The 21,447-nt window shown below is 55.2% G+C and overlaps 2 protein-coding genes across 2 annotated transcripts; one reads left to right on the top strand and one right to left on the bottom strand.

The window, feature by feature from the left end:
• The first annotated feature begins 2,450 nt into the window (after positions 1-2,450).
• Positions 2,451-13,788, top strand: TRIP10 (thyroid hormone receptor interactor 10). The gene is given in 16 exon segments (XM_078153959.1): positions 2,451-2,555; positions 6,837-6,952; positions 7,218-7,274; positions 7,420-7,567; positions 7,738-7,800; positions 8,203-8,307; positions 8,391-8,519; positions 8,721-8,867; positions 9,239-9,433; positions 10,596-10,611; positions 10,614-10,759; positions 11,094-11,203; positions 11,697-11,829; positions 12,057-12,215; positions 12,692-12,806; positions 13,236-13,788. Coding segments are annotated over 16 exon segments (1,812 nt in total). The 5' UTR covers positions 2,451-2,531; the 3' UTR covers positions 13,385-13,788.
• On the bottom strand, positions 13,767-20,380 carry SH2D3A (SH2 domain containing 3A). Its single transcript, XM_020971387.2, has 10 exons — positions 20,245-20,380; positions 18,891-19,130; positions 18,047-18,447; positions 17,188-17,273; positions 16,443-17,065; positions 16,241-16,356; positions 15,464-15,641; positions 15,281-15,392; positions 14,894-15,079; positions 13,767-14,789 (listed from the first exon to the last, which is right to left on the bottom strand). Exons 2-10 carry the CDS (start codon positions 18,969-18,971, stop codon positions 14,629-14,631), a joined length of 1,944 nt encoding a protein of 647 aa, XP_020827046.1. The 5' UTR covers positions 18,972-19,130; positions 20,245-20,380; the 3' UTR covers positions 13,767-14,628.
• Between the last annotated feature and the right edge of the window lie 1,067 nt (positions 20,381-21,447).

Below are 21,447 nucleotides of genomic sequence, written 5' to 3'. Positions count from 1 at the left end.
CCCCTGAGATTCTGATTGGTGAGGTGCTCACTTTGGCCCCCTAAATCAGGCCAGCTCCCACTCCCCCACCATTCTCTCACCAGCTGCCTCCAAACCTCCCGCGCGGCCCTACCCCTCTAACTCTGGGACTATAATCAGATCAACACTGCTATTGGAAAGAATGAGTCAATCTACCTCCCTGGGATGGTGAGGGCCAGCATTAGGGGAGAAGTCGAGTGAGTGAAGATATGGGGACAGATGACAAGCTTCAACTCCCTCTGTTGCTTGAACCCTGCAACATCCCTGTAACTCTCCAAACCAAAACCCCCTGCCTTGGCCTCCCCTTTGTTTGTTATTTCCTTTTATTAGAATGTGAGCTCTTTGAAAGAAGGGACTATTTACCTTTTGGTTTCGTATCCCCAGAATTTAGGGTAGTGCTTGGTACAAAGTAAGCGTGAAATAAATGTTCACTTTACATATAGCAGTTATTTAAGAAATGCTTGTCAGTTGATTGGCTGATATTTCATTCATTTATTTCCTAGGCACACTTAGCACAATGCCTGGCACATGGCAGGTGCATAATAAATGTTTAGTGGATTTATTGGATCCCAGCACGGTGGAGAAAGGGCCAGCCTCAAGCCAGGACAACTTGAGTTCAAGTTCCTATTCTGACACATTGAGACTATGTAATCCTGGACAAATCACTTCATCTTTTCCTGTCCTGTGCAGCTCTGGACTCTGAATTGCAGAGAAGATGCTGACTCGAATCGGCAGAGATGATTTCCACATTTCAGTATCAATAAAACCACAGATCCAGTCTCTATCCCCTATCATTCCCTGGAAGGGGGACACTGAGGAAAAGAGGCAAATGAGAGATGAGTAGGAGGAGTAGAGCACTGTTTCTGTCTCTTCAGGAGCAAGACTTGCTGCACTCTGGGATGTGTGCTAGGCTAAGGTGATAGGTGCAACTTACAGAGATAGTCTACAGATCACGTTGCTTCAGCTTCCAGGTGAGGACACCATGGTGATTTGGGGAGGATTTGGCCCTATTTAGGCACGGTGCAAGTTTCCTGGGGCGGGAATGGCCAGTAGGTGGGGCACATGTCACAGCACTGACTGAGCCTTAAGGTTCCCAGGTCTGCCCTTAGTAACTTTGGGGTGTGGGTTCCCCACAGTGTAGACACCCCTTAACCTAGATCCCTGTCTCTCCCCGCCACCAAGATCTGGAGACACTTAACGCCTTCAAAGGAACAACTTATAGGGTCTTGAGGGTAGTCTGAGGGAAGGAATCTTTTTGGCTCCAGCTAGGACCCCAAAGTGGCTGGGAAGCAGGGAGACCTGGACCCCAGCCCAGGCAGCTCTAAAGGCTACAGACAAAGAATAAAGCCAGTTCAGGCAATAGGCTAAGGGAGAAGGAAGAAGGGGGCAGGTTGGGACCTTTCACCCCATCCTTGTCTTTTCATCCCAGCGCCTCAAAGAGTTTTACAAGGTGGGAACTGACTTTTATGGGCTCTAACGTAGAGGTCTCCAGGCCTGGGATGGAGGTGAAAATAACTTCCTAGTCCCTCAGGGCAGGGTGTCGTGGGGGGGGGGCTGGGGGAAGGGGGCTGGGGCTGATCCAGGTGGAAGTGAATCAGGTGGTAATTAGGCCTGTCTGAATCCCAGGAAATGGGATGGTGTTAAATCGAGTTAGGCTAGGGGGATGAGAGAGCTGCTAAGGCCGTGGGGCTGGGGACCGCTCAAAAGGCCAAGGTCGATCTGTCTCTGCATTTCCGATGCAGAGGAGCTGGGGGCCTTGGGGTTTGGGCAAACCGGGCCAGGAAAGCAGCGGGTATTTTTGGGGAGTGGGGGAGTCACTAATGGAGCTGACCGCAAGTTGGCCTTGGAAGAGGTCAGCCTGGGGTAGGATCGAAGCGGCTCCATTCCCCCCTTTTCTCATCTCCCCCCGCCTCCCACTGCACACCCTCTGTCCTTGTGGCCGGAGACCATTAGTGGCGACAAGGTAGCTGTCTGGAAAGTGGCCCTGTACTCAAAATAACCGAGTGACCTCAGCCTCCTGTCTCCTCTACTGTGTGGTCTGGTCTGGGGAGTAGGGGAGGGGATTCTGGACATTTCTCTTTAAGGGGGGAAGGAATTTGGCAACGGGTTGGCTTCTTGGGAAAGCAGAAATAGCGTCTCGTCCCTTTAAGAGGTTGGGGGGGAGGGAGACAGCGGGAGTGAGGGGGTGGGAGGTCCCAGGAAATCAGTTGGAGCTGGATAATGAATGGGTTAAGTAGTAGGAGGTAGCTCCGGGGCTTTAGAAAGAGTCCTAGGTCTTTAAAAGGGGGTGGGGTGAATGCCGCTCCACTCCCACTCGCGGCCCCACCTCTCCCCGACTTTCCATTCCCGGGTTTGGCGGCGCGGGGGAGGTAGGAGGAGTGGCCAGCTTTTGGGGGCGTGGCGAGACGGGCCAGGGGAGGGGCCTGGAGGCGGAGGGCGGGGCCAGGTCGGGCCGGGCCGTGCCCGGCCGGGCGGGGCTGGGGCAGTGTCTCGGGGCTGGCGGCGGGAGCAGCATGGATTGGGGCACGGAGCTATGGGTGAGTCTGGTCCTGGCCCCCCCTTTCTTCCATCAGCGCCCTCTCCCCCTCCCCGGTCTCCTCGGGGGCCCCTCCTCTGTCCCAGTGCCCGCCTCCCAGTTTTCTCCCTTTGCCCCTGTCCCGATTCAGTTCTGGCCCCCTTCTCTCCTATTCCCCCTCCCGGTTAGTTCTCTCTCGGGCCCCCTCTCCCAACTCTCCCGCCGGCCCCCTCTCATTTCTCCTCCATTTCTTTCCCGTTCCCCACCACGTTCTCTTCCAGTTCCTCCTCAATTCTCTCCTGGTTCGCCCCTCCGTTTTCTCTCGTCTGTTCCAGTGCCCTCCACTTATTTCTTTCCCACTCCCCTTTCTCCTCTAAGCCCCCATGCAGCTCTCTCCCCTTCGATTTCAGTTTCTCTTCTCTCACGGCTGCCCTCGTCCCCCTCACCGTGATTTCTCCTGCCCGTCTTTCAGTCCCCCTCTATTCCAGTTTTCTCCTAGTTGCCTTTCTGCTTCTTTTCCGTTCTCTTCTCCCCTCCCGGTCCCTTCCCCCAGACCCTCTTACAAGTCTCTGCTACCCTTCACCCCGGTGCTTCCTTCCCTGTCCTCTCTCAGCCCTTCTAAGACCCTGCTTTTCTCTTACAGTTGCCTCATTCTTTCTCGTGTTCCCTCTCCGGTTTGTCTCCTTTTCCCAGTTTCGCCGTCCCAGTAATCTTCTCCTCTTGTCCCCCTTTCCATCCCTCCCCCGTTTCTTCCACTTGCCTTCCTCCCCACTGGGCTTCGAGGTCTGCCTTTTGTCACCGGCCTCGCTGCCCTCTCGCCTTTTGAACTATAGGGTTGGAAGGGTGACAGAGAGAGCTAGGGGCAAGGAACTCCCCTTTCCTCCCTCCTGACCTAGCTGACCTCAACCGAAGTTATTTATGCCGCATTTCCAAAGGGCCCTTTGCCAGTCGGACCCTGCCCCTCTTGCCCCACCCGCAGAGGATCCCGATATCCAAGAGGCCATATATTCCCGGGTCTGAGCATGGAGGCTGGACTCTTTGGAGTCCTACAGGGATCTCTCTCTCCTTCCCATACATATACCTCACTTTTCATAGCCCTGAGGAGGACAGGCCTGGCTAAACTTGGTGGAGGGGGACCAGTGGTCCTGGAGAACCAAAGGGTTTTCCAGTGGTTAGGACAGGCCACTCAGCAGCTGATCCTTGATTTTTGGTGGGTAGAGTGTGGGGGGGTTGTCACTAGTGACCCCTCCCTTGGCTTGAGCTACTGTGTTTACATCCCTTGCTCTCCTCCCCCTCCCACCCCCCCCAACAGGAAGTGGATTTCCTTCCCAGCCTAATGCCTGGGCCAGGGATCCCAGCCCTCCCCCCCACCCCCAAAAGGCCCAGTCCTTAAGCTGCCTGGGTCCCTTCCCCTGGTTGGGCCTCAGGCCCTCCTCTCCCCTGTTTTGTTTTCCTTACCCCTGGCCCTCTGGCCCTCTGTCTCTCTCCTTCTCCCTGGCAAACCAGTTTGTCCTCGATGGATGTCTCATAGTTTGGCTCCGTTCAGCTTGGACCTCTGGGAGGGCTCCTAATCTCAGGCTGGAATGAAGATTCCTCCCCACCCCTCCAACCCCTAGCTCTGGCTCTCCCCCTGCCCTTCTTGACCCTCTGGCTTTGGGAGCTCCAGGGATAGATAGTGTGCCTGTGAGGGGAATGGGAGTGGAGAGGGGGGCTACTAACTTCATGGATCCTGGCCTCAGGGCTCAGTCAGGGGCCCTGGCCAGCAGCAAATTGTCCAAGCTGCTGAGGCGTTCTCTTGGAGAAAGACTTGATTTTTGGTGGGTCTCGACCCTTCCTGGTCTCAGTTTCTCCACCTTCACTTTTGAACCTGAGCTAAATAGGAGGTGGCTGTACTGGGGGCTCTGGAACTAGGGTCATTCCCTGGGAATTAAGTTTGTCTTGCCAGATGAAAGGGGCGTGTGTGGAAAGTTGGAATAGGTCACCTATTTTGAGCTCCCTGACCAGGTCAGGCCCCTTCTTATCTTACTGGGTCTCTGGGTCTTTGCCCAGGGGCAGCTGGTTCAGTACATTAGCTGGGGGGTGGAGTGGAGTGGTAAGCAGACATCCACCAGGTGGTTATTAGGACCCAGGATTTCCCCTTGTCTCCAATCTGGTGTCCCAACTCTTTCTTCAGCCATATTGTCCCAAGAAAGCCCTGACACTTCTTCCAGTGACCCGGAGACACATCTTTCCTTCCCTTGTTCTCTTTTAGGGGGATGGGGGCCTGGTTCCTGGGCTCCTCCCTTTTCCTGGCTGGGCTTAATCCATTTACTGGGCTGAGACTGAAAATCCGGGGGGGGGGGGGTTGGGGGGATGGGGGGTCGACTGTTGAAAGGCTAAATGGCTTCAGAGGTGGGAGAGGGGTTGTCCTGCCTTCTTTTACACTCCAAGGTCTTCTTCCATGAAGGGGGAGGGGCCAGAGAGGCTGAGGACTCTGGGGAAGAAGCCCAGTTAGCTGTGGGAGGTGTGAAGAGTTGTGGTCTCAGGAAGTCTTAACTCCTCTTTCTCTACCTCTTCATCTCTATCCCCCTCCCTTAGCTGCTGGGAGTTCCCACCCCCAGGGGCCTGGAAAATCCAAGTCCCTTTAGAAATCCCCAGGAATCCCCAGGCAAGGTGGCAGAGAAGTCAAGTCAATTCACCAAGGACTGGAGCTGGGAAGTGGGAGGGGGATCTCCTAGTCTGGAGCTTTGCCCCACAGGAAGGTAGGGGGCACTCCACCTGGGAGGAAGAACCTCAAAATAAATGCCACACCAATTTTTTTGCCACTTTCTGCAGCCTGACTCAGCTGAGGAAGGAGGGAGATAGGTTAAGAAGGGAGTGTTAAGAATGTCAAAACTGAGAGATCTTAGACACCATCTAGTCTGACCTTCTCATCTTACAGATGAGGAAACTGAGGTCCTAAGAAACTTAGCCAAGAGTCAGGAAATGGCAGAACCGGGAATAGAACCCAATTAGCTCCTTGAACTTCACCTGCAGTGAGGGGCTGCCTAATGGAACAGCTGAGTGCTGCTGGGGGATGGGGTAGGCAGGCAGAGTGAAGATGGGCAGGAGAAGGTGCTTTGATGTTGTATGATGGGGCCTGGGCTAGGGAGGGAAAAGGAAGGCCCAGAAATCTTGGGACATCGTGGAAACTGTTTTGTGACTCAGTGGGGAACTGAGTCAATGAGTGGGGCTTGGGATTGGACTTCCCCTGAAACCCTTTAGGGAGAGGGAGGGATGAAAGATGGGAGGGGAAGAGAGAGAAAGAAAGAGCATGTAATTTTCTTTATCTGGGGAGAGGGCAGTGGTGACATTTCCTTTTGTCTTCCTCAAGACCACTCCCCCAGGTAATTGGAGAAGGTTTTCAAGTAGAAACCTCTTTATGGAGAGACTGAGGCTCACCAAAATTAGGTGACATGCCCAAGGTCAGACAGGGAATAAGAGAAACAGGATTCTAAACCGTGGGCACATCTTCTGATTCTTGCTGTTCCACATGGGCGGAACAATTAGGACCTACCTAAGCTGTAGAATTCCTGGGTGCCCCTAGAGAGAAGAGAATTCAGGAACCCCTGATCCCAGGCCCTGGGGGCTGGGGGGGTTAAGTACTATTGGCCCATGGGGCAGTGCCCGCCCCTTGCCTGCCAGTAACACTGCCCCCTTCTCTCTTTCTGTAGTGCCTGACTCACCCTCTCCTGCCCGCCCAGCCGGATTTTCCGGAATGGAGGGGGATTAGGGGTGTGTGTGGGGTAACCTGGCTGGAGCTGGGACTTTGGGGGTAAGGGCCAGGGACCAGGCAGTTTCCAGGCTAATTTTGTCCCTGGGGAGATGAGCAAGGATTCTATGAGACTGTTGTGCCTCCCCCCCCCCCTTCTAGCCCTGCACTGACAAGCCCTGGTATCTAGATGCTACGTGGGTATTCGGCACCTTGTACTCCCACCACCCTCACCCCTTCTGGCTCAGGGATACTGATTGGGGGGGAACATCTCCTGTTGCCCTGGGCTTCTCTTTTCTGAGGCCCCTCCTCCAGAAGGGTTAGAACTATTTTCCTGGCCACTCCCAGTCCAGTCTTTCAGGGGTGGGGCTTTGTTGGCTACACCCATGGGGGGCCAGGGCCAGGATTGGAGCTGGGAGCCTGGTGTCCCCGACCATTCTGAGGTATTAGGATTGGAGAAGGCTGGTACTGGAAGGGACACTAGATCCCTCCTTTACAGAGAAGGAAACTGAGGCCCAGAGAGGGGAAGGAACTTGTTTAAAGTCTCCCCCCCCATTTCCTGTTCCCCTTTAGGACCAGTTTGAGGTGATTGAACGCCATACACAATGGGGCCTGGACCTGTTAGACAAATACGTGAAGTTTGTGAAGGAGCGGACAGAAGTAGAACAGAGCTATGCCAAGCAGCTCAGGTAGGCCTCGGAGTGGGCTTGCAGCTCACAATTGCAGGGCTTGGAGCGTGGGGACCCTGAGCTGGCTAACTCAGAGCTGCAAGGCTCAGGGGAGGTTATGGGAGGCTCTGTCTGGGGAAAAGAAGCTGTAAGGGGGGGATGTCAGTGCCTGGATGCTGGGGGGGGGACTCTGGGACAAGCCTTCCTGGCATCCTTGTTAGGGGGTGGGGGCAGAGCCTAGACTCAATGGTTCTTTTCTTCTCTCTCCTACCCATCTCCCTGACAGGAGCCTAGTGAAAAAATACCTGCCCAAGAGATCGACAAAGGATGATCCGGAGTCCAAGTAAGGACGGGGGTTGTAGCTGGGGTGGCAGAGTTGATGCCCTTCTCCCCTCCTGCATGGGAGCCTAGAGGCAGAAGTCAATCAGTGCTAAGTTCTCCTCCCCTCCTCTCCGCCAACCCTGTCCCTGTCCTTGTCCCCACCCCAGGTTCAGTCAGCAACAGTCCTTCATGCAAGTTTTACAAGAGCTCAATGACTTTGCTGGCCAGCGGGAGCTGGTGGCTGAGAACCTGACCGTGCAGGTGTGTCTGGAGCTGGCCAAATATTCACAGGACATCAAGCAGGAGCGGAAGATGGTGAGGGCCCCTGGGCGTTCCCGCAGAATCCCTCCACCAGCCAGACCCCTGACCAAGACACTCAGTCCACTTGGGCCCTAGCTGTTCCTGCCTCAGTTTCTCTCAGGCAGCTGGGCCCCAGCTGAGTCCCCAGGACCCTCATTTCTAAGCACTTCCCCCCAATCCTGCAGCATTTCCAGGAGGGCCGCCGGGCACAGCAGCAGCTGGAGAATGGACTCAAGCAGCTGGAGAATGTGAGTGCTAAGACAGAGGGAAAAGAGGAGAGAAGGCAGGGGAATGAACGGAACTGCAAAGCCAGAGGTCCTCCATACTCTCAGCCTATGGGCCAGCAGGGCCAGCCATGGGGGTGGGCTCCTAGTTAGGGGGAGCAGACCACCTCTAATGCCCCCACTTAAGGCCTGGCAACATTCAGTGGAAAAAACCAGCGTAGAGGCCAGGCACTTGGGTTTCTAATCCCAGTTTATTACTAACTCACTTGTTTGACCATGTGGAAATAAGTCCTTTCACTTTATTGGCACTCAGTTTTTCCCTCTGTAAAATGGGAACAGTAAGCCCCCCTTCCCCCCTGAAGCCAGGGAATGTGAGGGTGAGGGCTCGCCTGTAGGTGACTTCGTTGTCATTGTCACATTCCTCAGAGCAAACGCAAGTTTGAACGAGACTGTCGGGAGGCGGAGAAGGCAGCTCAGACGGCCGAGCGGCTGGACCAGGACATCAATGCCACCAAGGCTGATGTGGAGAAGGTGGGAGGGCTGTGGGACTTGGGGAGTGGAGGTGGGGCCTGCGAGGCCATGGCCTGGGCTGTGACCTGAGCGACCTCCCTCAGGCCAAGCAGCAGGCCCACGTGCGCAGCCACATGGCTGAGGAGAGCAAGAACGAATATGCCGCCCAGCTACAACGTTTCAACCGCGACCAGGCCCACTTCTACTTCACTGAGATGCCTCAGATCTTCGATGTGAGCAGCCAGGCCCTCCACTGCCCCGGGGTCCCTTTGGGCTCATTCCCGTACTCACCTCTTCCTTTCTCTGCCATCCCCCCCACTCCCCAGCTGATCTAGGCCCTTCTCTGTCTCCCCAGATTCCCCAAGACCCCACTCCTCCCTCTCTGGTCTTTCCATCTCCCAGCCCCTTCTACCCAATTCATTGTGCCTCCCCAGAAGCTACAGGACATGGATGAGCGGCGGACAGCTCGGCTCGGTGCTAGTTATGGGCTTCTTTCGGAGACAGAGCTCCAGGTTATGCCCATCATTGGGAAGTGCCTGGAGGGCATGAAGGTGGCTGCTGCCGCTGTGGACCCCAAGAATGTGGGTGCTGGGCCCCAGGCGTGCTGGGGGTGGGAAGGAAGGAAGCTTGCAGTGTCAGGGATGGCATTGGAATGTGGTCCCAGGGATGGGAGGGCAGGGCGATAGCTTGGGGGGGGGTGCTGAGTCCTGCTCTTCCACTGACCCCCTAGGTGAACCTGTACTAGGTCCCTCCTTGCCCTAGGCCTCAGTTTCTCCATCTGTACAGTCCGATCGATGGACATGTTCCCTGTCACCTCCAGCTCAGAAACCCTCTAGCCCCAAGGACCGTTTCTGCTGTAATACTCTTTGAGAGCTGGGGCTGGTAGCCAGATGAGTGGGGGCCTGGAACGCTCCACCTCCCCTCAATCCCCATCTCCTCTGCCTGCGTCCAGGATTCCCAGGTGCTCATTGGCCTGCATAAATCTGGCTTCACTCGCCCTGGTGATGTTGAGTTTGAGGACTTCAGCCAGCCCATGACCCGGGCTCCATCAGACAGCAGCCTGGGAGTACCCCCTGATGGGCGCCCTGACCCACGAGGCCCAGTCAGGAACCGCCCCAAGCGCTGGCCCTTTGGGAAGAAAAATAAGGTAGGGGTCAGGGAGGCCTGGGTTAGCTGGGTGGTTTGTGTGTGGGCATGCTCCATTCCCCTGGGTGGGGAGGGGTATCACTGGTCAGCAAGCCAGAGACACGAATGACAGGGGGAGGGTGGGGCCCCGTTGAGTCAGTCCCCCTCCACCCCCTCACCCCTGAAACCCTAGGGAACCACGGGCCGGAACACTGAGTCCCGGGCTGGAATCTTCCTCTTGGCTCTGGTCCCAGCTGGGATTGAGAACCTAGTCCCCTGGGTCCCTGAGCTTCAGGGCGGGGGCAGGGGGGCTGAGGAGGGTTCTCAGCTTGAAGGTTTAATGTGGGGCTTCCTGCTCTGCATGCAGCTGGCTCTCAGTGAGGTTGGGGTCAGAGAAAGAGAGAGAGAGAGAGAGAGAGAGAGTGAGAGTGAGTGAGTGAGTGAGTGAGTGAGTGAGTGTGTGTGTGTGTGTGTGTGTGTGTGTGTGTGTGTGTGGTGGGCGGGGGAAGTGGCTATTAGGGGAAGCTGTTCATTCCACTCTTCCCTCTCTGCGTCTTGGGGATACGGCCTCATCTTGGGGGGGGTGGTAGGTGGGGCAGTTGGAGGCCACACTTTCCTTTCACGCTGATCCACTCTCCCAGTGCTCACCCTGGGCTCCCCAGTGCTGCCTCTCAGGTTCTCCTGCCTCTATGACCTTAGCCCCAGGCCACTAGTGAGTGCTTCCCAGACACTGAGGGTGACCTTTGATCCCATGGGCTTTCATCTTTGACCTGCCACCTTTTGCCTGTCCTGGATCTGCTGCTCCTGCATGCATTGACTAGGGAAGACAAGGCTTGAGATATAGGGGCCAGAGTAAGGGAGAGGAGGGCCTTTGGTGGAGGGAGGGGAGCCAGACTTCCTTGCTTGGTGAACTGAGGCTTAGTAAACAGTGGAGGGTGTTCTGGTCCTCCTGGGAGCTCACAGCCTTGTCTCCCTTCTCATCCCCCACCTTCGCTTTGTATTTTGTGTTGCTCTCTGGAATGTGCATGTTTTGTGTCCCTGTGTGTATGTGTGTCCCAGTTTTCTTACCGTTTTTTTCTCCATTTTGTGTTTCCTTTTTTTCCTTTTTTGTGTGTCTGTCTGTCCATCCATCCCTGCTCTTGACCACCCCCACCCCATCCCTCATTCCTCGCCCCTGCCTGTAGCTACCCCCCCCACCCCTGTCCCCCTGGGAGGCCCCCCTCCCTCGGCGTACGCTAACGGACCCCCATCCCCTCGCTTCGGCCGGGACCCCCTGGCCTTACTGAGTGAGATCAGTAAGTCAGTCAAGCCCCGGATAGCCTCCTTCCGCAGTCTCCGAAGTCGAGGGGTAAGTGGGCCCTTGGCCCCTGGGGAAGGGCCTTGGGGGTGCTGAGGTGATGATACCCCCCACTGGCAAGGGGAGGGCTGGGTCAAGACAGGCTGGGTGCCAGGCAGCTCTATCCTGATCACCTGCCTCTTCTCCCTTTCGCCCTTCTCTCCCCACTTTGGGTTTCATTAGGAGGGGTCAAGGGGCTGGGTGGCAGGTACTTCCATACCTGCCACCTGGTATTTGCTCCTTGGGCTGCTGGGCTGGAGACAGGGAGGAGACTCAGGCTTCCTAGCACCCTGTGGGGATATGGAGACTGGGGGAAGATTGAACCTCCTTCCTTCTTTTTTCTTAGACAGTGGCCACTGAGGATTTCAGCCACCTGCCCCCTGAGCAGCGAAGAAAAAAGTTGAAACAGCAACTGGAAGACCGAGGACGGGAGCTACAGAAGGAGATAGATCAGAGGTGAACAGTGGGGCAAATACAGGGTACGGGGGTGTTAGGGCCACTCGTCCCCTGGAAGATCCAGGAACAGAGGCCCAGGGCAGTTCAGTGGCCTGTCAAGGTCATGCCAAGAGTAGAGGTCATCCCGACTCTGGTCCTGTCCATCCAGCACCCTTTCCTTTGGGCATGACTGTTCTCTTTGGGTGTCGTGTGAAAGATTAGCCTTGCTCTGCTTGGCCGAGATGGGGGAACTTGGAGGGGTGGGGACATGTTGCCAAGTGGCCATTTTATGTAGGATTTGCTCAATTAGAATTGTACAGTTGAGCTGCCCCATAGAGGGAGGGATTTCCCCAACCCTGGGGGCCTTGAGGCCACCAGCCACTTGTTGAGATGGCCTGCTCAGGCTTGGGCTGGACTAGAAGTCCTCCGGGAACCCTTGTATTGTTGAGATTCTGGCTTCTAGGGAGGGGAGGGAGCTGGGCAGACTGAGGAACCTCCTTCTCTCCCTCTCTAGGGAAGCCCTAAAGAAGATGAAGGATGTTTATGAGAAGACGCCACAGATGGGTGACCCTGCCAGCTTGGAGCCCCGCATCTCAGAGACTCTGGGCAATATTGAGCGGCTAAAGCTGGAGATCCAGAAGTATGAGGTGAGCTCCTCTGGTCTGGGACCTGGCAGCCAGCCCAGCTGAGTCACTGGGGGTGGGGAGTTGGGGGGGAGGGGCGGTGGCTCCAGCTGTTTTCCATCATGGCCTAGGCAAGCAGCGGAGCGACCTTAGGAAACCTTCCTGTCTGCCTTTGGAGGGTGGTGGGAGATGAGGCACTAGAGGGGCATGGCCAACCAGGCCCTCCCAAACACTGATTGCCTTGCTCTTAGACATGGCTGGCTGAGGCAGAGAACAGAGTTCTGGGTAACCGCAGTGACAGCCTGGGACGGCATGGTCATCCCCCAGAACCCCCCACCGGGGCTCCCCCAGATACAAACAATTGTTCTTCTGACAAGAGAGGTGAGGGGTTGGGGCCTTCCAGGAGGGAGGCTAGCCTTCAGGGGGCTGAGGAGAGAGGGAGAGAGAGAGAGAGAGAGAGAGAGAGAGAGAGAGAGAGAGTGAGTGTGTGTGTGTGTGTGTGTGTGTGTGTGTATCTCTCTCTCTCTCTCTCTCTTTCTTTCTCTTTCTCTCTCTACGTCTATGAACAGCTGGTCTGTTGGAGAAGGGCCCTAGGTGGAGGGACAGGATGGGGAAGATGGGGTGGGAGGATAGAGAACCACCCCAGGGGAAAAAAGAGAGAGAAAGAGGTGGGGAGAGAGACACACATACACTTATAGAGAGACAGAGGCACACCCTGGGTAAATGGGAAAGGAGGCGAGAATAGAGAGGGGCCCCAAGTAGGGGGAGTGGGGGCAGGCCATGGTGGGGAGTAAGTCATCAGTGGCTAAGATAGAAGAGGGACCCCAAGAAGGACCTTGGGGCAGGGTGTGAATGTTCACTTCTAACTCCTTGGCCCCAGCCAGAGGCTCCCCCCTCAGATGAGGGGACAGACACTTCCATCTACACCGAGTTTGAGGAGGACTTTGAGGAGGAACCCGCTTTCCCTATTGGTCACTGTGTTGCTGTCTACCAGTTTGAAGGTGAGAAGGAAGCAGGGAATTGTCAATTACCTGTTGGCCAGGCTGCAGCTGAGCCCCATTTGAAGCATATCCTATAGTTTAAAAGCCCAACACCTCAGGGCTACTTCTTCACCAGACAGAAGGCACCCTGTGCCAGGAGACACCCTCTCTCTCAGAAGACCAGCCTCAGGCATTTTCATTAGGGTTCAGATTGCATGCCCACTGGCACGAAGGGAGTCCTGGCTTTGGAGTCAGAGTATCTCGGTGTACGATATGGGTTCTGCCGCTTGGTCCTGGCCTGACTCTGAACAAGCACTCTTAAGGTCTCTTCCAGCTCTAAGTTCTATGGCCCTCTGATTGGCTGGCTGTAGGGGAAGCTCTGAGTCAGTACAGGTAACTCTGACAATGTCTGGGGCAGTCTTGCTCATATATCCCATTACCCCCCATCAGGGTCCAGTGAGGGCACCATCTCCATGGATGAAGGCGAGGATCTGTGCCTAATGGAGGAAGATAAAGGCGATGGGTGGACGAGGGTCCGGCGGAAACAGGGGGGTGAGGGCTACGTGCCTACCTCCTATCTTCGAGTCACACTCAGCTGAACCCCTTTGCCATCCCCAGGGGTGGGTAGATCCCTGAATGGGGTGCCCCCTTGCCCTCCCTCGGGGAAGGTGGACCCTGAATGGGGAGTCTGTCCTGCCCCCATCTTTCCTCCTAAGGCCCGGCTGTTGCTGCTTTAGGACCCTGCCCAGGGGGCCGGGAGTGGGGCTGGGCCTGGCTGCCCCTCACTCCACACCATATATGCACTTTATTCCTGGGGTGGCCTGGGCTTCTGCTCCCCACATGCTCCTCAGCCCAGAGTTCTAACTGGGGCCTGTGTAACCTCTGCTGCCAGGCCCAGCCCCATTGTGCCTCCTACACTCGATGTAAATACTTGTGCTCCGGCAAGTGCAGTTTTTTTTTAAAAAACAACAAAACAAAAACTTGTATAAATGAACTGTGTGCAGCCCCTGACTTGGAGCTTTATTTAGGACTTGGTGGGCGGCCTGTGTCACTGGACTCTTCCCCTAGCTTGCTGTGCCCTTGCCCAGGAACCTCACCCACCTGTTGGGGTGGTGCTACAGCATAGTGTGAAGAACACTGGAGGTGGGCACAAAGGCCTCCTCTGTCCCTTCTAGATGCCCAGCCAGTGGATCTGTGGCACTGGAATGTAGCCTCATGCTCTCCATCTAAGCCTGGGCCTTCTGGGGAGAGCCAGCCAGCTTCTCTACTGATCTGATCCCTGTGACTTGTGTAAAGGGCTATGGCCACTTCCCACCTTCTCTGCATGAAGGAGCTTATCCAAGAGGGTACAGTGGGAGGGGGGTGGGCTTCCTAGCAATGGCCCATTCCCACTGTGGAAGAAACACTAGATTTGCTCGAGTGAAGAGCTTGGAGGGGTGGGAGGATGTTCTGGAGCAGCAGATTTCAGCTCACTGGGAGAAACAGCTTCTATGAGGTAGTGAGTTCCTTTTCGCTGGAAGCCTCCTGGGTTCTAGAAAGGCAGGAGGAGAGAGAGGCCAGCAGCATTTCCTGGTCCCAGCAAAGGAGAGGAGGAAGAGAAACTGGGTTTGAGGGCTCAGCTGTACCTGCCTCCCCCTTGCTCTAGAGGATCTCACTTCTCTATGTGTGGGTGCAGTGGGGCAAGGTCGGAGCTGTGCTAGCCCAGCTAGCATCATGGTAGCAGTCAGCCTGGGAACCAATGCAACGCTGCTCTGCTTGACAGCCAGGCTGCTGGGAGGCTTGGGGCCAGAGGACCGTGGGGAGTCCTGGCCAGCTAAGATGAATCTTTACTGCTCAGGTGACCTCAGCCCTCAGGCTCCAGCCTCCGGGAGAGGGCACTGAGGACAAGGTGAAACTTCTTGTGACGTTCGGCCTGTCCAGCTCCGGCTCCCCGGCTGCCCCAGAGGAGCCTCAGGGCAAACTCAGTCTGGAAGGCTTCGTACAGTTCTGGGGTGGGCTGGAAACCTGGGTGGGAGAAAGGGAAACAGCCCAGGGTAAGGCCGGGAGATTAGAGGCGGGGAGGAGAGGAGGGAAAGGTGATTCCTTTGGGGGTGGGGAGGACAGCTCACCCTTTAGTCTGGCCCTGGCTGCCTCACGGTAGTAGGAGGCATTGTTGGCCATGGCTCGGGCTCCCTGCAGCATCCAAAACAGCCGTTCACAGCTCTCCTCATCAGACCCCCAGAGCTGGACTCCCTCCAGCAGCTGGGCCACAGGCACTAGGTGAGGCAGGGCTACCTCCCCTGGCTGGCCAGTTCCTGTGATGAGAGGAAGGGAACTGCTGGGACCTCCTGGGTTTAAATCTCAGCTCCAGCTTTTACTAGCTGTAGGACCTTGGACAAGTCACTCATCTCCCCTGGGCCTCAATACTTCATCTGTATCACAAGGGGCTAGATGACCCCAGTTCCCTGCTTCCAGGTCTAAAATGCCACCAGGCAAAGGTCTAAGCCTCCACTTACCAGCCCCTTCATCCAGGGCTCGGACAAAGGGCTTTAGCTCTTTCTCGAAGGCCAGCGCGGCCTCTGTGTGGTTCTGCCGGAGGAGGCGCCATGTCCGTTCTAGCCGTGTGATCTGGGAAGAACTGGCATGCTTAGCCACTGAACCCATCTGACCCCAGGTCCCTTCCCCCTCCTTCACCTTACCTGGGGCAGCTGCAAGGCAGTCATTACTGAAGAAAGAGCAAACAGGTCTCCTGTACCCCCGGGAGCCCGAAGAGCTAGTGCCAGCTGGATAAGGCCAAGCAAGGTGGCCACCCGTTCTGCCACTGGCCCTGAGCAGCCCACCACAGCTATGGCCGCAGCCAGGGCCAAGGCCTCATGCCTGTGGGGGAGTTTGCAGGGTCAGCGAGAAGAAAAGGGGGTTGGAGTATGGGGCAGGGTTGTGGCAGGTCTCAGGAGCAATGAAGTTAAAGGGACTATGGGGCAATGGGGGCGGGGGCAGGGAGGCACTGGCAGGGAGTTGAAAGGGAAGGCGTAGGAAGCTGCAAAAGAAGGCAGAACTAGCAACTTTTGTCCAGGTCAAGCCATGTGAACCACACTCTCAAATGAATCTGGTGACAGGGCCAGTGGGGTATGTGAACGTATGTATAAGTTACCATTATAAAATAAAACCCACGTGATACCGATGTCTGGTTTTTGCTTGTGTAGTTTCCTATTTTAACTAATTCTTGCTACCTACATCGCGAAGAGCCCCTCTGAGCTCTCCAAATTTTTTCTATGCTGAAAGAATAGTGCCATCAGTATCCCCTTTAAATTTTAGCATCCTGGGGCAGAATCCTTATTGTCTCATTCTAGTAATAACTCTGGGGCATGGTTGGAGGGAGAGGGGTAGTTCGAATGGCTGTAAGGGTGGCATGGTTATCCTCTGATGTTCCCCTGGGGGAGACAGGGGCAGGGTTAGGGCTGGAGCATAGGGCTTACCTCTCCAATAGGTTAAGCCGAAGTTGGTGACCATGAGGCAATGTGAGGAGCTCCAGACCCGAGTGGACGCCCATTGCTTGGCGCTGAGTTCGAGTCACACCCAGGACCTGGGCTGCCTGGGAGGAGAGAGGTGATGAGCCCAGAGAAAGCTGCCTTTGGGACATCTCTGGTCATGATGCTGCCAGATTCTGGGCCTGCTGACCTGGCAGTTGGTGAGAAGCAGGTGTCGGGCTACAGTGCCCACATCATGCTGCAGGAACAGGGCACGAAGGGTCCTTAGGACGCTGGGCTCCAAGGGCCGGTTCTCAGGGCCCAGCAAGCAGGAAGAGAAGGCTTGGGGCTGGAGGGCAGGGGGAAATCCTCCTTGGGGCCTCACAAAATCTTCAGCCTCTTCTTGCTCCCCCTCTTCCCACCAAGGGGTCTCCTGTGGACCTTCTTTGTTGCTGAGATGGGCCTGGTGTCCATGGAGGTTCTGCTCATCTCTTTGTACAGCCTCTTCCCCAGGCAAGGTCTCTGTCTTGTGCTCCATCTCCTGTCCGTCTCTGGGTCTGGGCCTGGCCTCCTCCCTGGTCCCAGCTTCCTTTTCATGCCTTCCCTTCTGTTGCAGGATCTCCTGGGGCACCAGTTCATAGGAGGTGGGAGGCAACATTACAGAAGGTGCCCGTGGAGGTTTGGGTGGCACCTTGGGATGCAGCTGCCCATCTGAGCCCCAAAGTGGGATGCCCATGCCCAGTTGCGCCCTACGCAGTACGGGGTCACTGCCAGTACGGAAGAGGGGGGAAGCAGGAGTTATCACTTTGGCCATCTGGGGGTCGTCTGGGGAACCTGAGAGCCAGAGAGATACAAGGGGACAGACTTGGAGACAAGGCAGAGATGGGGAAGAAGCCAGAAGGGCACAGAGAGAAGAGGGAACTTAATGTAGATGCTCCTCAGTTTCCTCAACTTACCTGGTCCTTTGCTACCCTTCATGGGGCCTCCCTCGTGGCCCAGGATGTCTAGGCCGGCTGGCTGGCTACCACTGAGCTCCTTGGACCTAGTGACCAATTCAGTTGAAGAAACATTAATGAAAAGTGTCTACTTTGCCCAAGGAACTGTGCTAGATGATAGCTAGTTACAAAGGAATCAATCGTCACATTCAAAGGAAAGGCTTCCCCTACTGGAGCCGAGCTTTAGAGAGAACCTGGGAGTATACAAGGTACAGTGGGAAGGGAGTACATTTGGAGACTGGGGAGAGCTGTGTAAGGCAAAGGCATGGAGTAGGAAATGGGAACATGAGACAGGGTGTCACTGCCTCTGGAGGCAGGGAACCCTCAGGCCCACTCCCCCAGCTCACTTTGCTTCTGTCAATGAATCTTAGCAGCTCATACTCCTGTGGTTCATTAAGGTTCCCCAGGTATATTCCTCACAATTCCAAGAGGCAGGCAATACAAAACATCTTATGCTACAGAGGAAGGAACCAGTGCTTAGAGAAATGAGGTGACTTGTCCAGATGGAAGAGCTGAGCTTGAACCTAGGTCTCTTGACTCAGACCAGGGCTCTTTCTACCATACCCTGCTGCCTCATCTCTCCCTTCCATTCTGTTTCCCCTTTTCCTTTCCAGGTCAGTAGAGGTGATACTGATCCCCAAGCTCTTGCCTCCTTAAGGACCACCAAGTCCCATCTCAAGGATGGGGATCCCTCTTCTCTTTCAGGAGTTCTTTGAGCAATGGCCACAGTGAAGGGAAGGGGACAAGCACCATGACTAATGCTCTTCACTGACTCCTCTTCCCCATTCCTTGGCCCCAATATCATCACATCTCCCCATACCTGAGCAGCCCTTTATGGACCTGGTGAGCACCATTACTGCAGCCATCCCCACTCAGGCTCCACCAATGATGGTGGGGTTTGCCAAAGGTTGTAGGACGTGGAGGTCCACACCGGTCTACAGGGTTAGAAGCCACAGCCCCTGAGGCCTGGGACAATGGGCGCTGCGTAGTCACATAACAATTTACCAGGGCGGGCAGGCTGGGGAAGCGCTCATCCTCCAGCTGGAAGAGGGCATGAGGCCTGCCAGGGCGTGGACGCAGCTGGATACACACCACCTCAAAGTGGAGAGGTTGGCCACCCCAGCAGCAGGACAGCATCAAGGGGCTTGAGCCTGAGACTGAGGTGGAAGTGGAGGTCCATACCAAGAAGTCCCCATCCGTCAGCAGCAGGGCCTCTGCTTCCTAGGAATGGAATAGGGATGGAAAAGGCAAGATTGGCAGGGGACCTGAAGCTCAATCCTCAGAGCATCCTATGGGATGGTGGCCAGGGATTCAGTTGTCTAAAGATTCCAGAGAGAAGAGACAGAGAGCATGGATGGCAATGACTGGTAGGCCCAGATGTCTGAAGTCTCGAGAGGCTGGAGGGAATGGGTAGGTGCTCCTCATTTTGGGAAGGAGGAGAAGAGGTAGCAGGGTAGGGAGAAGGGCCCTGGGATGTCAGGTTCCTGAAATTCAGGATGGGGAGGAGACCTCAAGTTGAGAGGTCAGATGTCTGGTGAATCCCTTCTACTTCGGGTCTGGCTCTCCCAAGGGAGACAGCCTGTGGGAAGTTAGGCCAGAGCACCAGGCACAGAGAGTACGATACCCTCAGTCAGGAGTCTCCACCAGGGGGTGCTCGGGGTTACCTTTTGGGACAGTCCTCCATGGTACCATGTCTGCTCAATTAACTCTTTCTCAGGGTCCAGAGGCTCCTCTCCCTTTTCCATTGGCAGCTCCTGGGCCCCACTTGGAAAACACAGAATAGGGGATGGGGATCATCTGGACTGGGAGCCAGGAGTCCTAGATTCTAGTGTTGGCTCTGCCCCTAACTTGGCTGGGATACCTTGGGTAAGTCTCTTCCCTTCTAGGAGTCCCAATTCCTCCATCTATTAAAAAACAAACAAACAAAAAAAAACCAGGCCATGTTGTGAAGGAAGCATGAGGAGCAACCAAAACATTGTACAGCTGGAAAGGCCTTTAGAAAATAACAATGCCACACGTATCCAAAGTCCAAAGGTTTACAAAGTCATTTCCCTGCAATTAATACCCTTAAGGGGCAGTAAAAGCATGATGAGACTTTAGGAAAAAGAATGTCAGAACTGGAACGGGGCATTAGGACATGGAACATTGAATGCCAGAGTCCAGAGGAATCTTAAGAGAAGGTAACCTAGTCCTGGTGCCAGACATTGAGTCAGGAAGACCTGAGTTCAAATTCAGCCTCAGACACTTACTGGCAGTGTGACCCTAGGCAATTCACTTAACCTCTGTCTGCCTCAGTTTCCTCAGCTGTAAAGTGGGGATAACAATAGAACATCCCTCTCAGAATTGTGAGGATTCAAAGAGCTTACTTAGCGTACTGCCTGGCACATAGTAGGTGGCTTAATACATGTTTGTTTCCTTCTTTATTTACTGAGGCTCAGAGAGGGGATGTTATTTGTGTAGGGCACACAGAGAGTTATGCTGATATTAGACATAACTCGGGACTAAACTCCCAATCAATCATGTTGGAGGGCAGGGTGCAGTTTGGGAGAGGAAATGAAGGGAAGGGAGTAAGTGGAGACAGTTTCCCTAGTATTTCTACTGTGCCTGAAGGGTAGGGAGAATTCAGGACCTTAGGGCGTGGAGTTGGGGTTGTGGCTGCTGTACCTGGGATTCCAGCGGCCTGAGTCAAGGGGGATGGAGGAGGGGGTGGTGGAGAGAAGCAGAAGGAAGTTCCGGGGACAGAAAAGGGAGAAGGGACTCAGTTCCAAGCCCTTTCTCCTAATCCAAGACCCAAGCCTCGACATCCCCCCCACCCCCAACCTACGGAAACATCCAGGGTGTGGATGTGGGGAGGGAGGGGTGGATTTACTCAGGGTAAGCTCCGGGGTGTCTCCAGCAGTAGGTGATCTCGATCCCCCACCCCCCTCGACCTGCAGGTACAAAGTCGAGGCCCCTTAGCAATCCCCGCCCCTCCTCCCCCTCCGGCCCCAACCTCTGGCCAGAACCCTAGGAACTCACCTGGAAGGGGCTTAAGGCAGTAGCTGCCGCTCCAACTCCGAGGCTCAGTGCCTCCCCGCAGCACTGCTCAGGATTGCACCTGGGCCGGCCCAGCTCACCGCCCCAACCAGATCCCGCCCTCTGGGACAGCGCTGGCTCCTGCCAGTAATCACCTCGTCACGCCCCTTCAATTTCCTCCAAATAGCGAGCAGCCTCGGAGGGGCGGAGCCCTGAGCTGGGTTCACTACAATCATCCTCTGCCCTCCCTTTCCCACCCCAACCCCCTCTCCCTCTTTCTGGTGCTGAAATTTTTTCCGGACCATGGAGGGGAGGCATATGTTAGGGAAAAGATCCCAGGAGAATGCCTCGACTTCTTCAAAGGGGCATCGGGTTGGTGAGCAGGCGTCAAAGGAGCTGTGTGATGTGTGGAGGAATAAGCACCCGATTTGAAATCAGAAGTTGGGCGCTTGATTTCAGCTCTACCTCTGTGCGGGCTTCAGGAAGTTACTTAATGAGTCAATTAGAAGCATTTAGTAAATGCCTACTATCTGTTCGACACTGTGCTAGGCCTTGGAGATGCAAAGAAAAAAGGAAACTTCATTTGGCCTCAGTTTCCCTATCTGAAAATGAAGAGGTTGGGCATGATTTCTAAGGTCCTTTCAGCTCTAAATCCTACTTCCACCTCCCCAGGTAGAGCTGAGCTCTGATTCCCTCACATCCCTTCTTTCTCCCAACCCTAGTACCTTGAGCCCAAACTAAGTCTCTACCAAAGACCCAGAGTCTCAAAGGCTGTTGTCTATTTGCATATATTTGCAAATATCTGATATTATGCCTAGAGACAGGAGTGAGGAGGATGCGGTCGACCATGAAGTTAGATCTCTTCCTTTCTCCTAGAAGAAGGAAATAGAAATGGGTAGTCTCAACTGGGGAGGGTTTCTGAAGGCCCCTCAAATCCAACGCCTCTCCTAGCCAGTCTTCGCATAGGGACTTGGTCCTTCTCAAAGCCCTTAAGTAATGATGGGGAAGGGGAAGGGAGACTGGAACTTCCCAGTTCCTCTCTTCCCATCCCCAGCACCCCTTCATTCCTCAGTCCTGGAGTCCTGGGCTGAGGGTGGAAGGTTCCTTTCTGTAGCTTCTTAAGGGTAGGTGGGAGGACCCTTAAGAGACCATTTGAGTCATTTCTCCCTACTCTGAACAGGACTGATTGGGGGACCAGGGTTGGGA

The sequence above is a fragment of the Phascolarctos cinereus genome, unplaced genomic scaffold (genome assembly GCF_003287225.1).
Source record: "Phascolarctos cinereus isolate Bilbo 61053 unplaced genomic scaffold, phaCin_HiC Scaffold_4;HRSCAF=312, whole genome shotgun sequence".
Lineage (NCBI taxonomy): Eukaryota > Metazoa > Chordata > Mammalia > Diprotodontia > Phascolarctidae > Phascolarctos > Phascolarctos cinereus.
Note: the sequence above shows the minus strand (reverse complement) of the source record. Positions and strands in the feature narration are given on the sequence as shown.

Bases quoted from the DNA above. Each gene is read 5' to 3' on its own strand.
- SH2D3A (XM_020971387.2), bottom strand. From the start codon at position 18,971: ATGGAAAAGGGAGAGGAGCCTCTGGACCCTGAGAAAGAGTTAATTGAG. The intron at 18,448-18,890 runs GTAACCCCGAGC...TTCCATTCCTAG, and splicing joins ATGGAGGACTGTCCCAAAAG to GAAGCAGAGGCCCTGCTGCT. The intron at 16,357-16,442 runs GTCAGCAGGCCC...CTCTCCTCCCAG, and splicing joins TGCTTCTCACCAACTGCCAG to GCAGCCCAGGTCCTGGGTGT.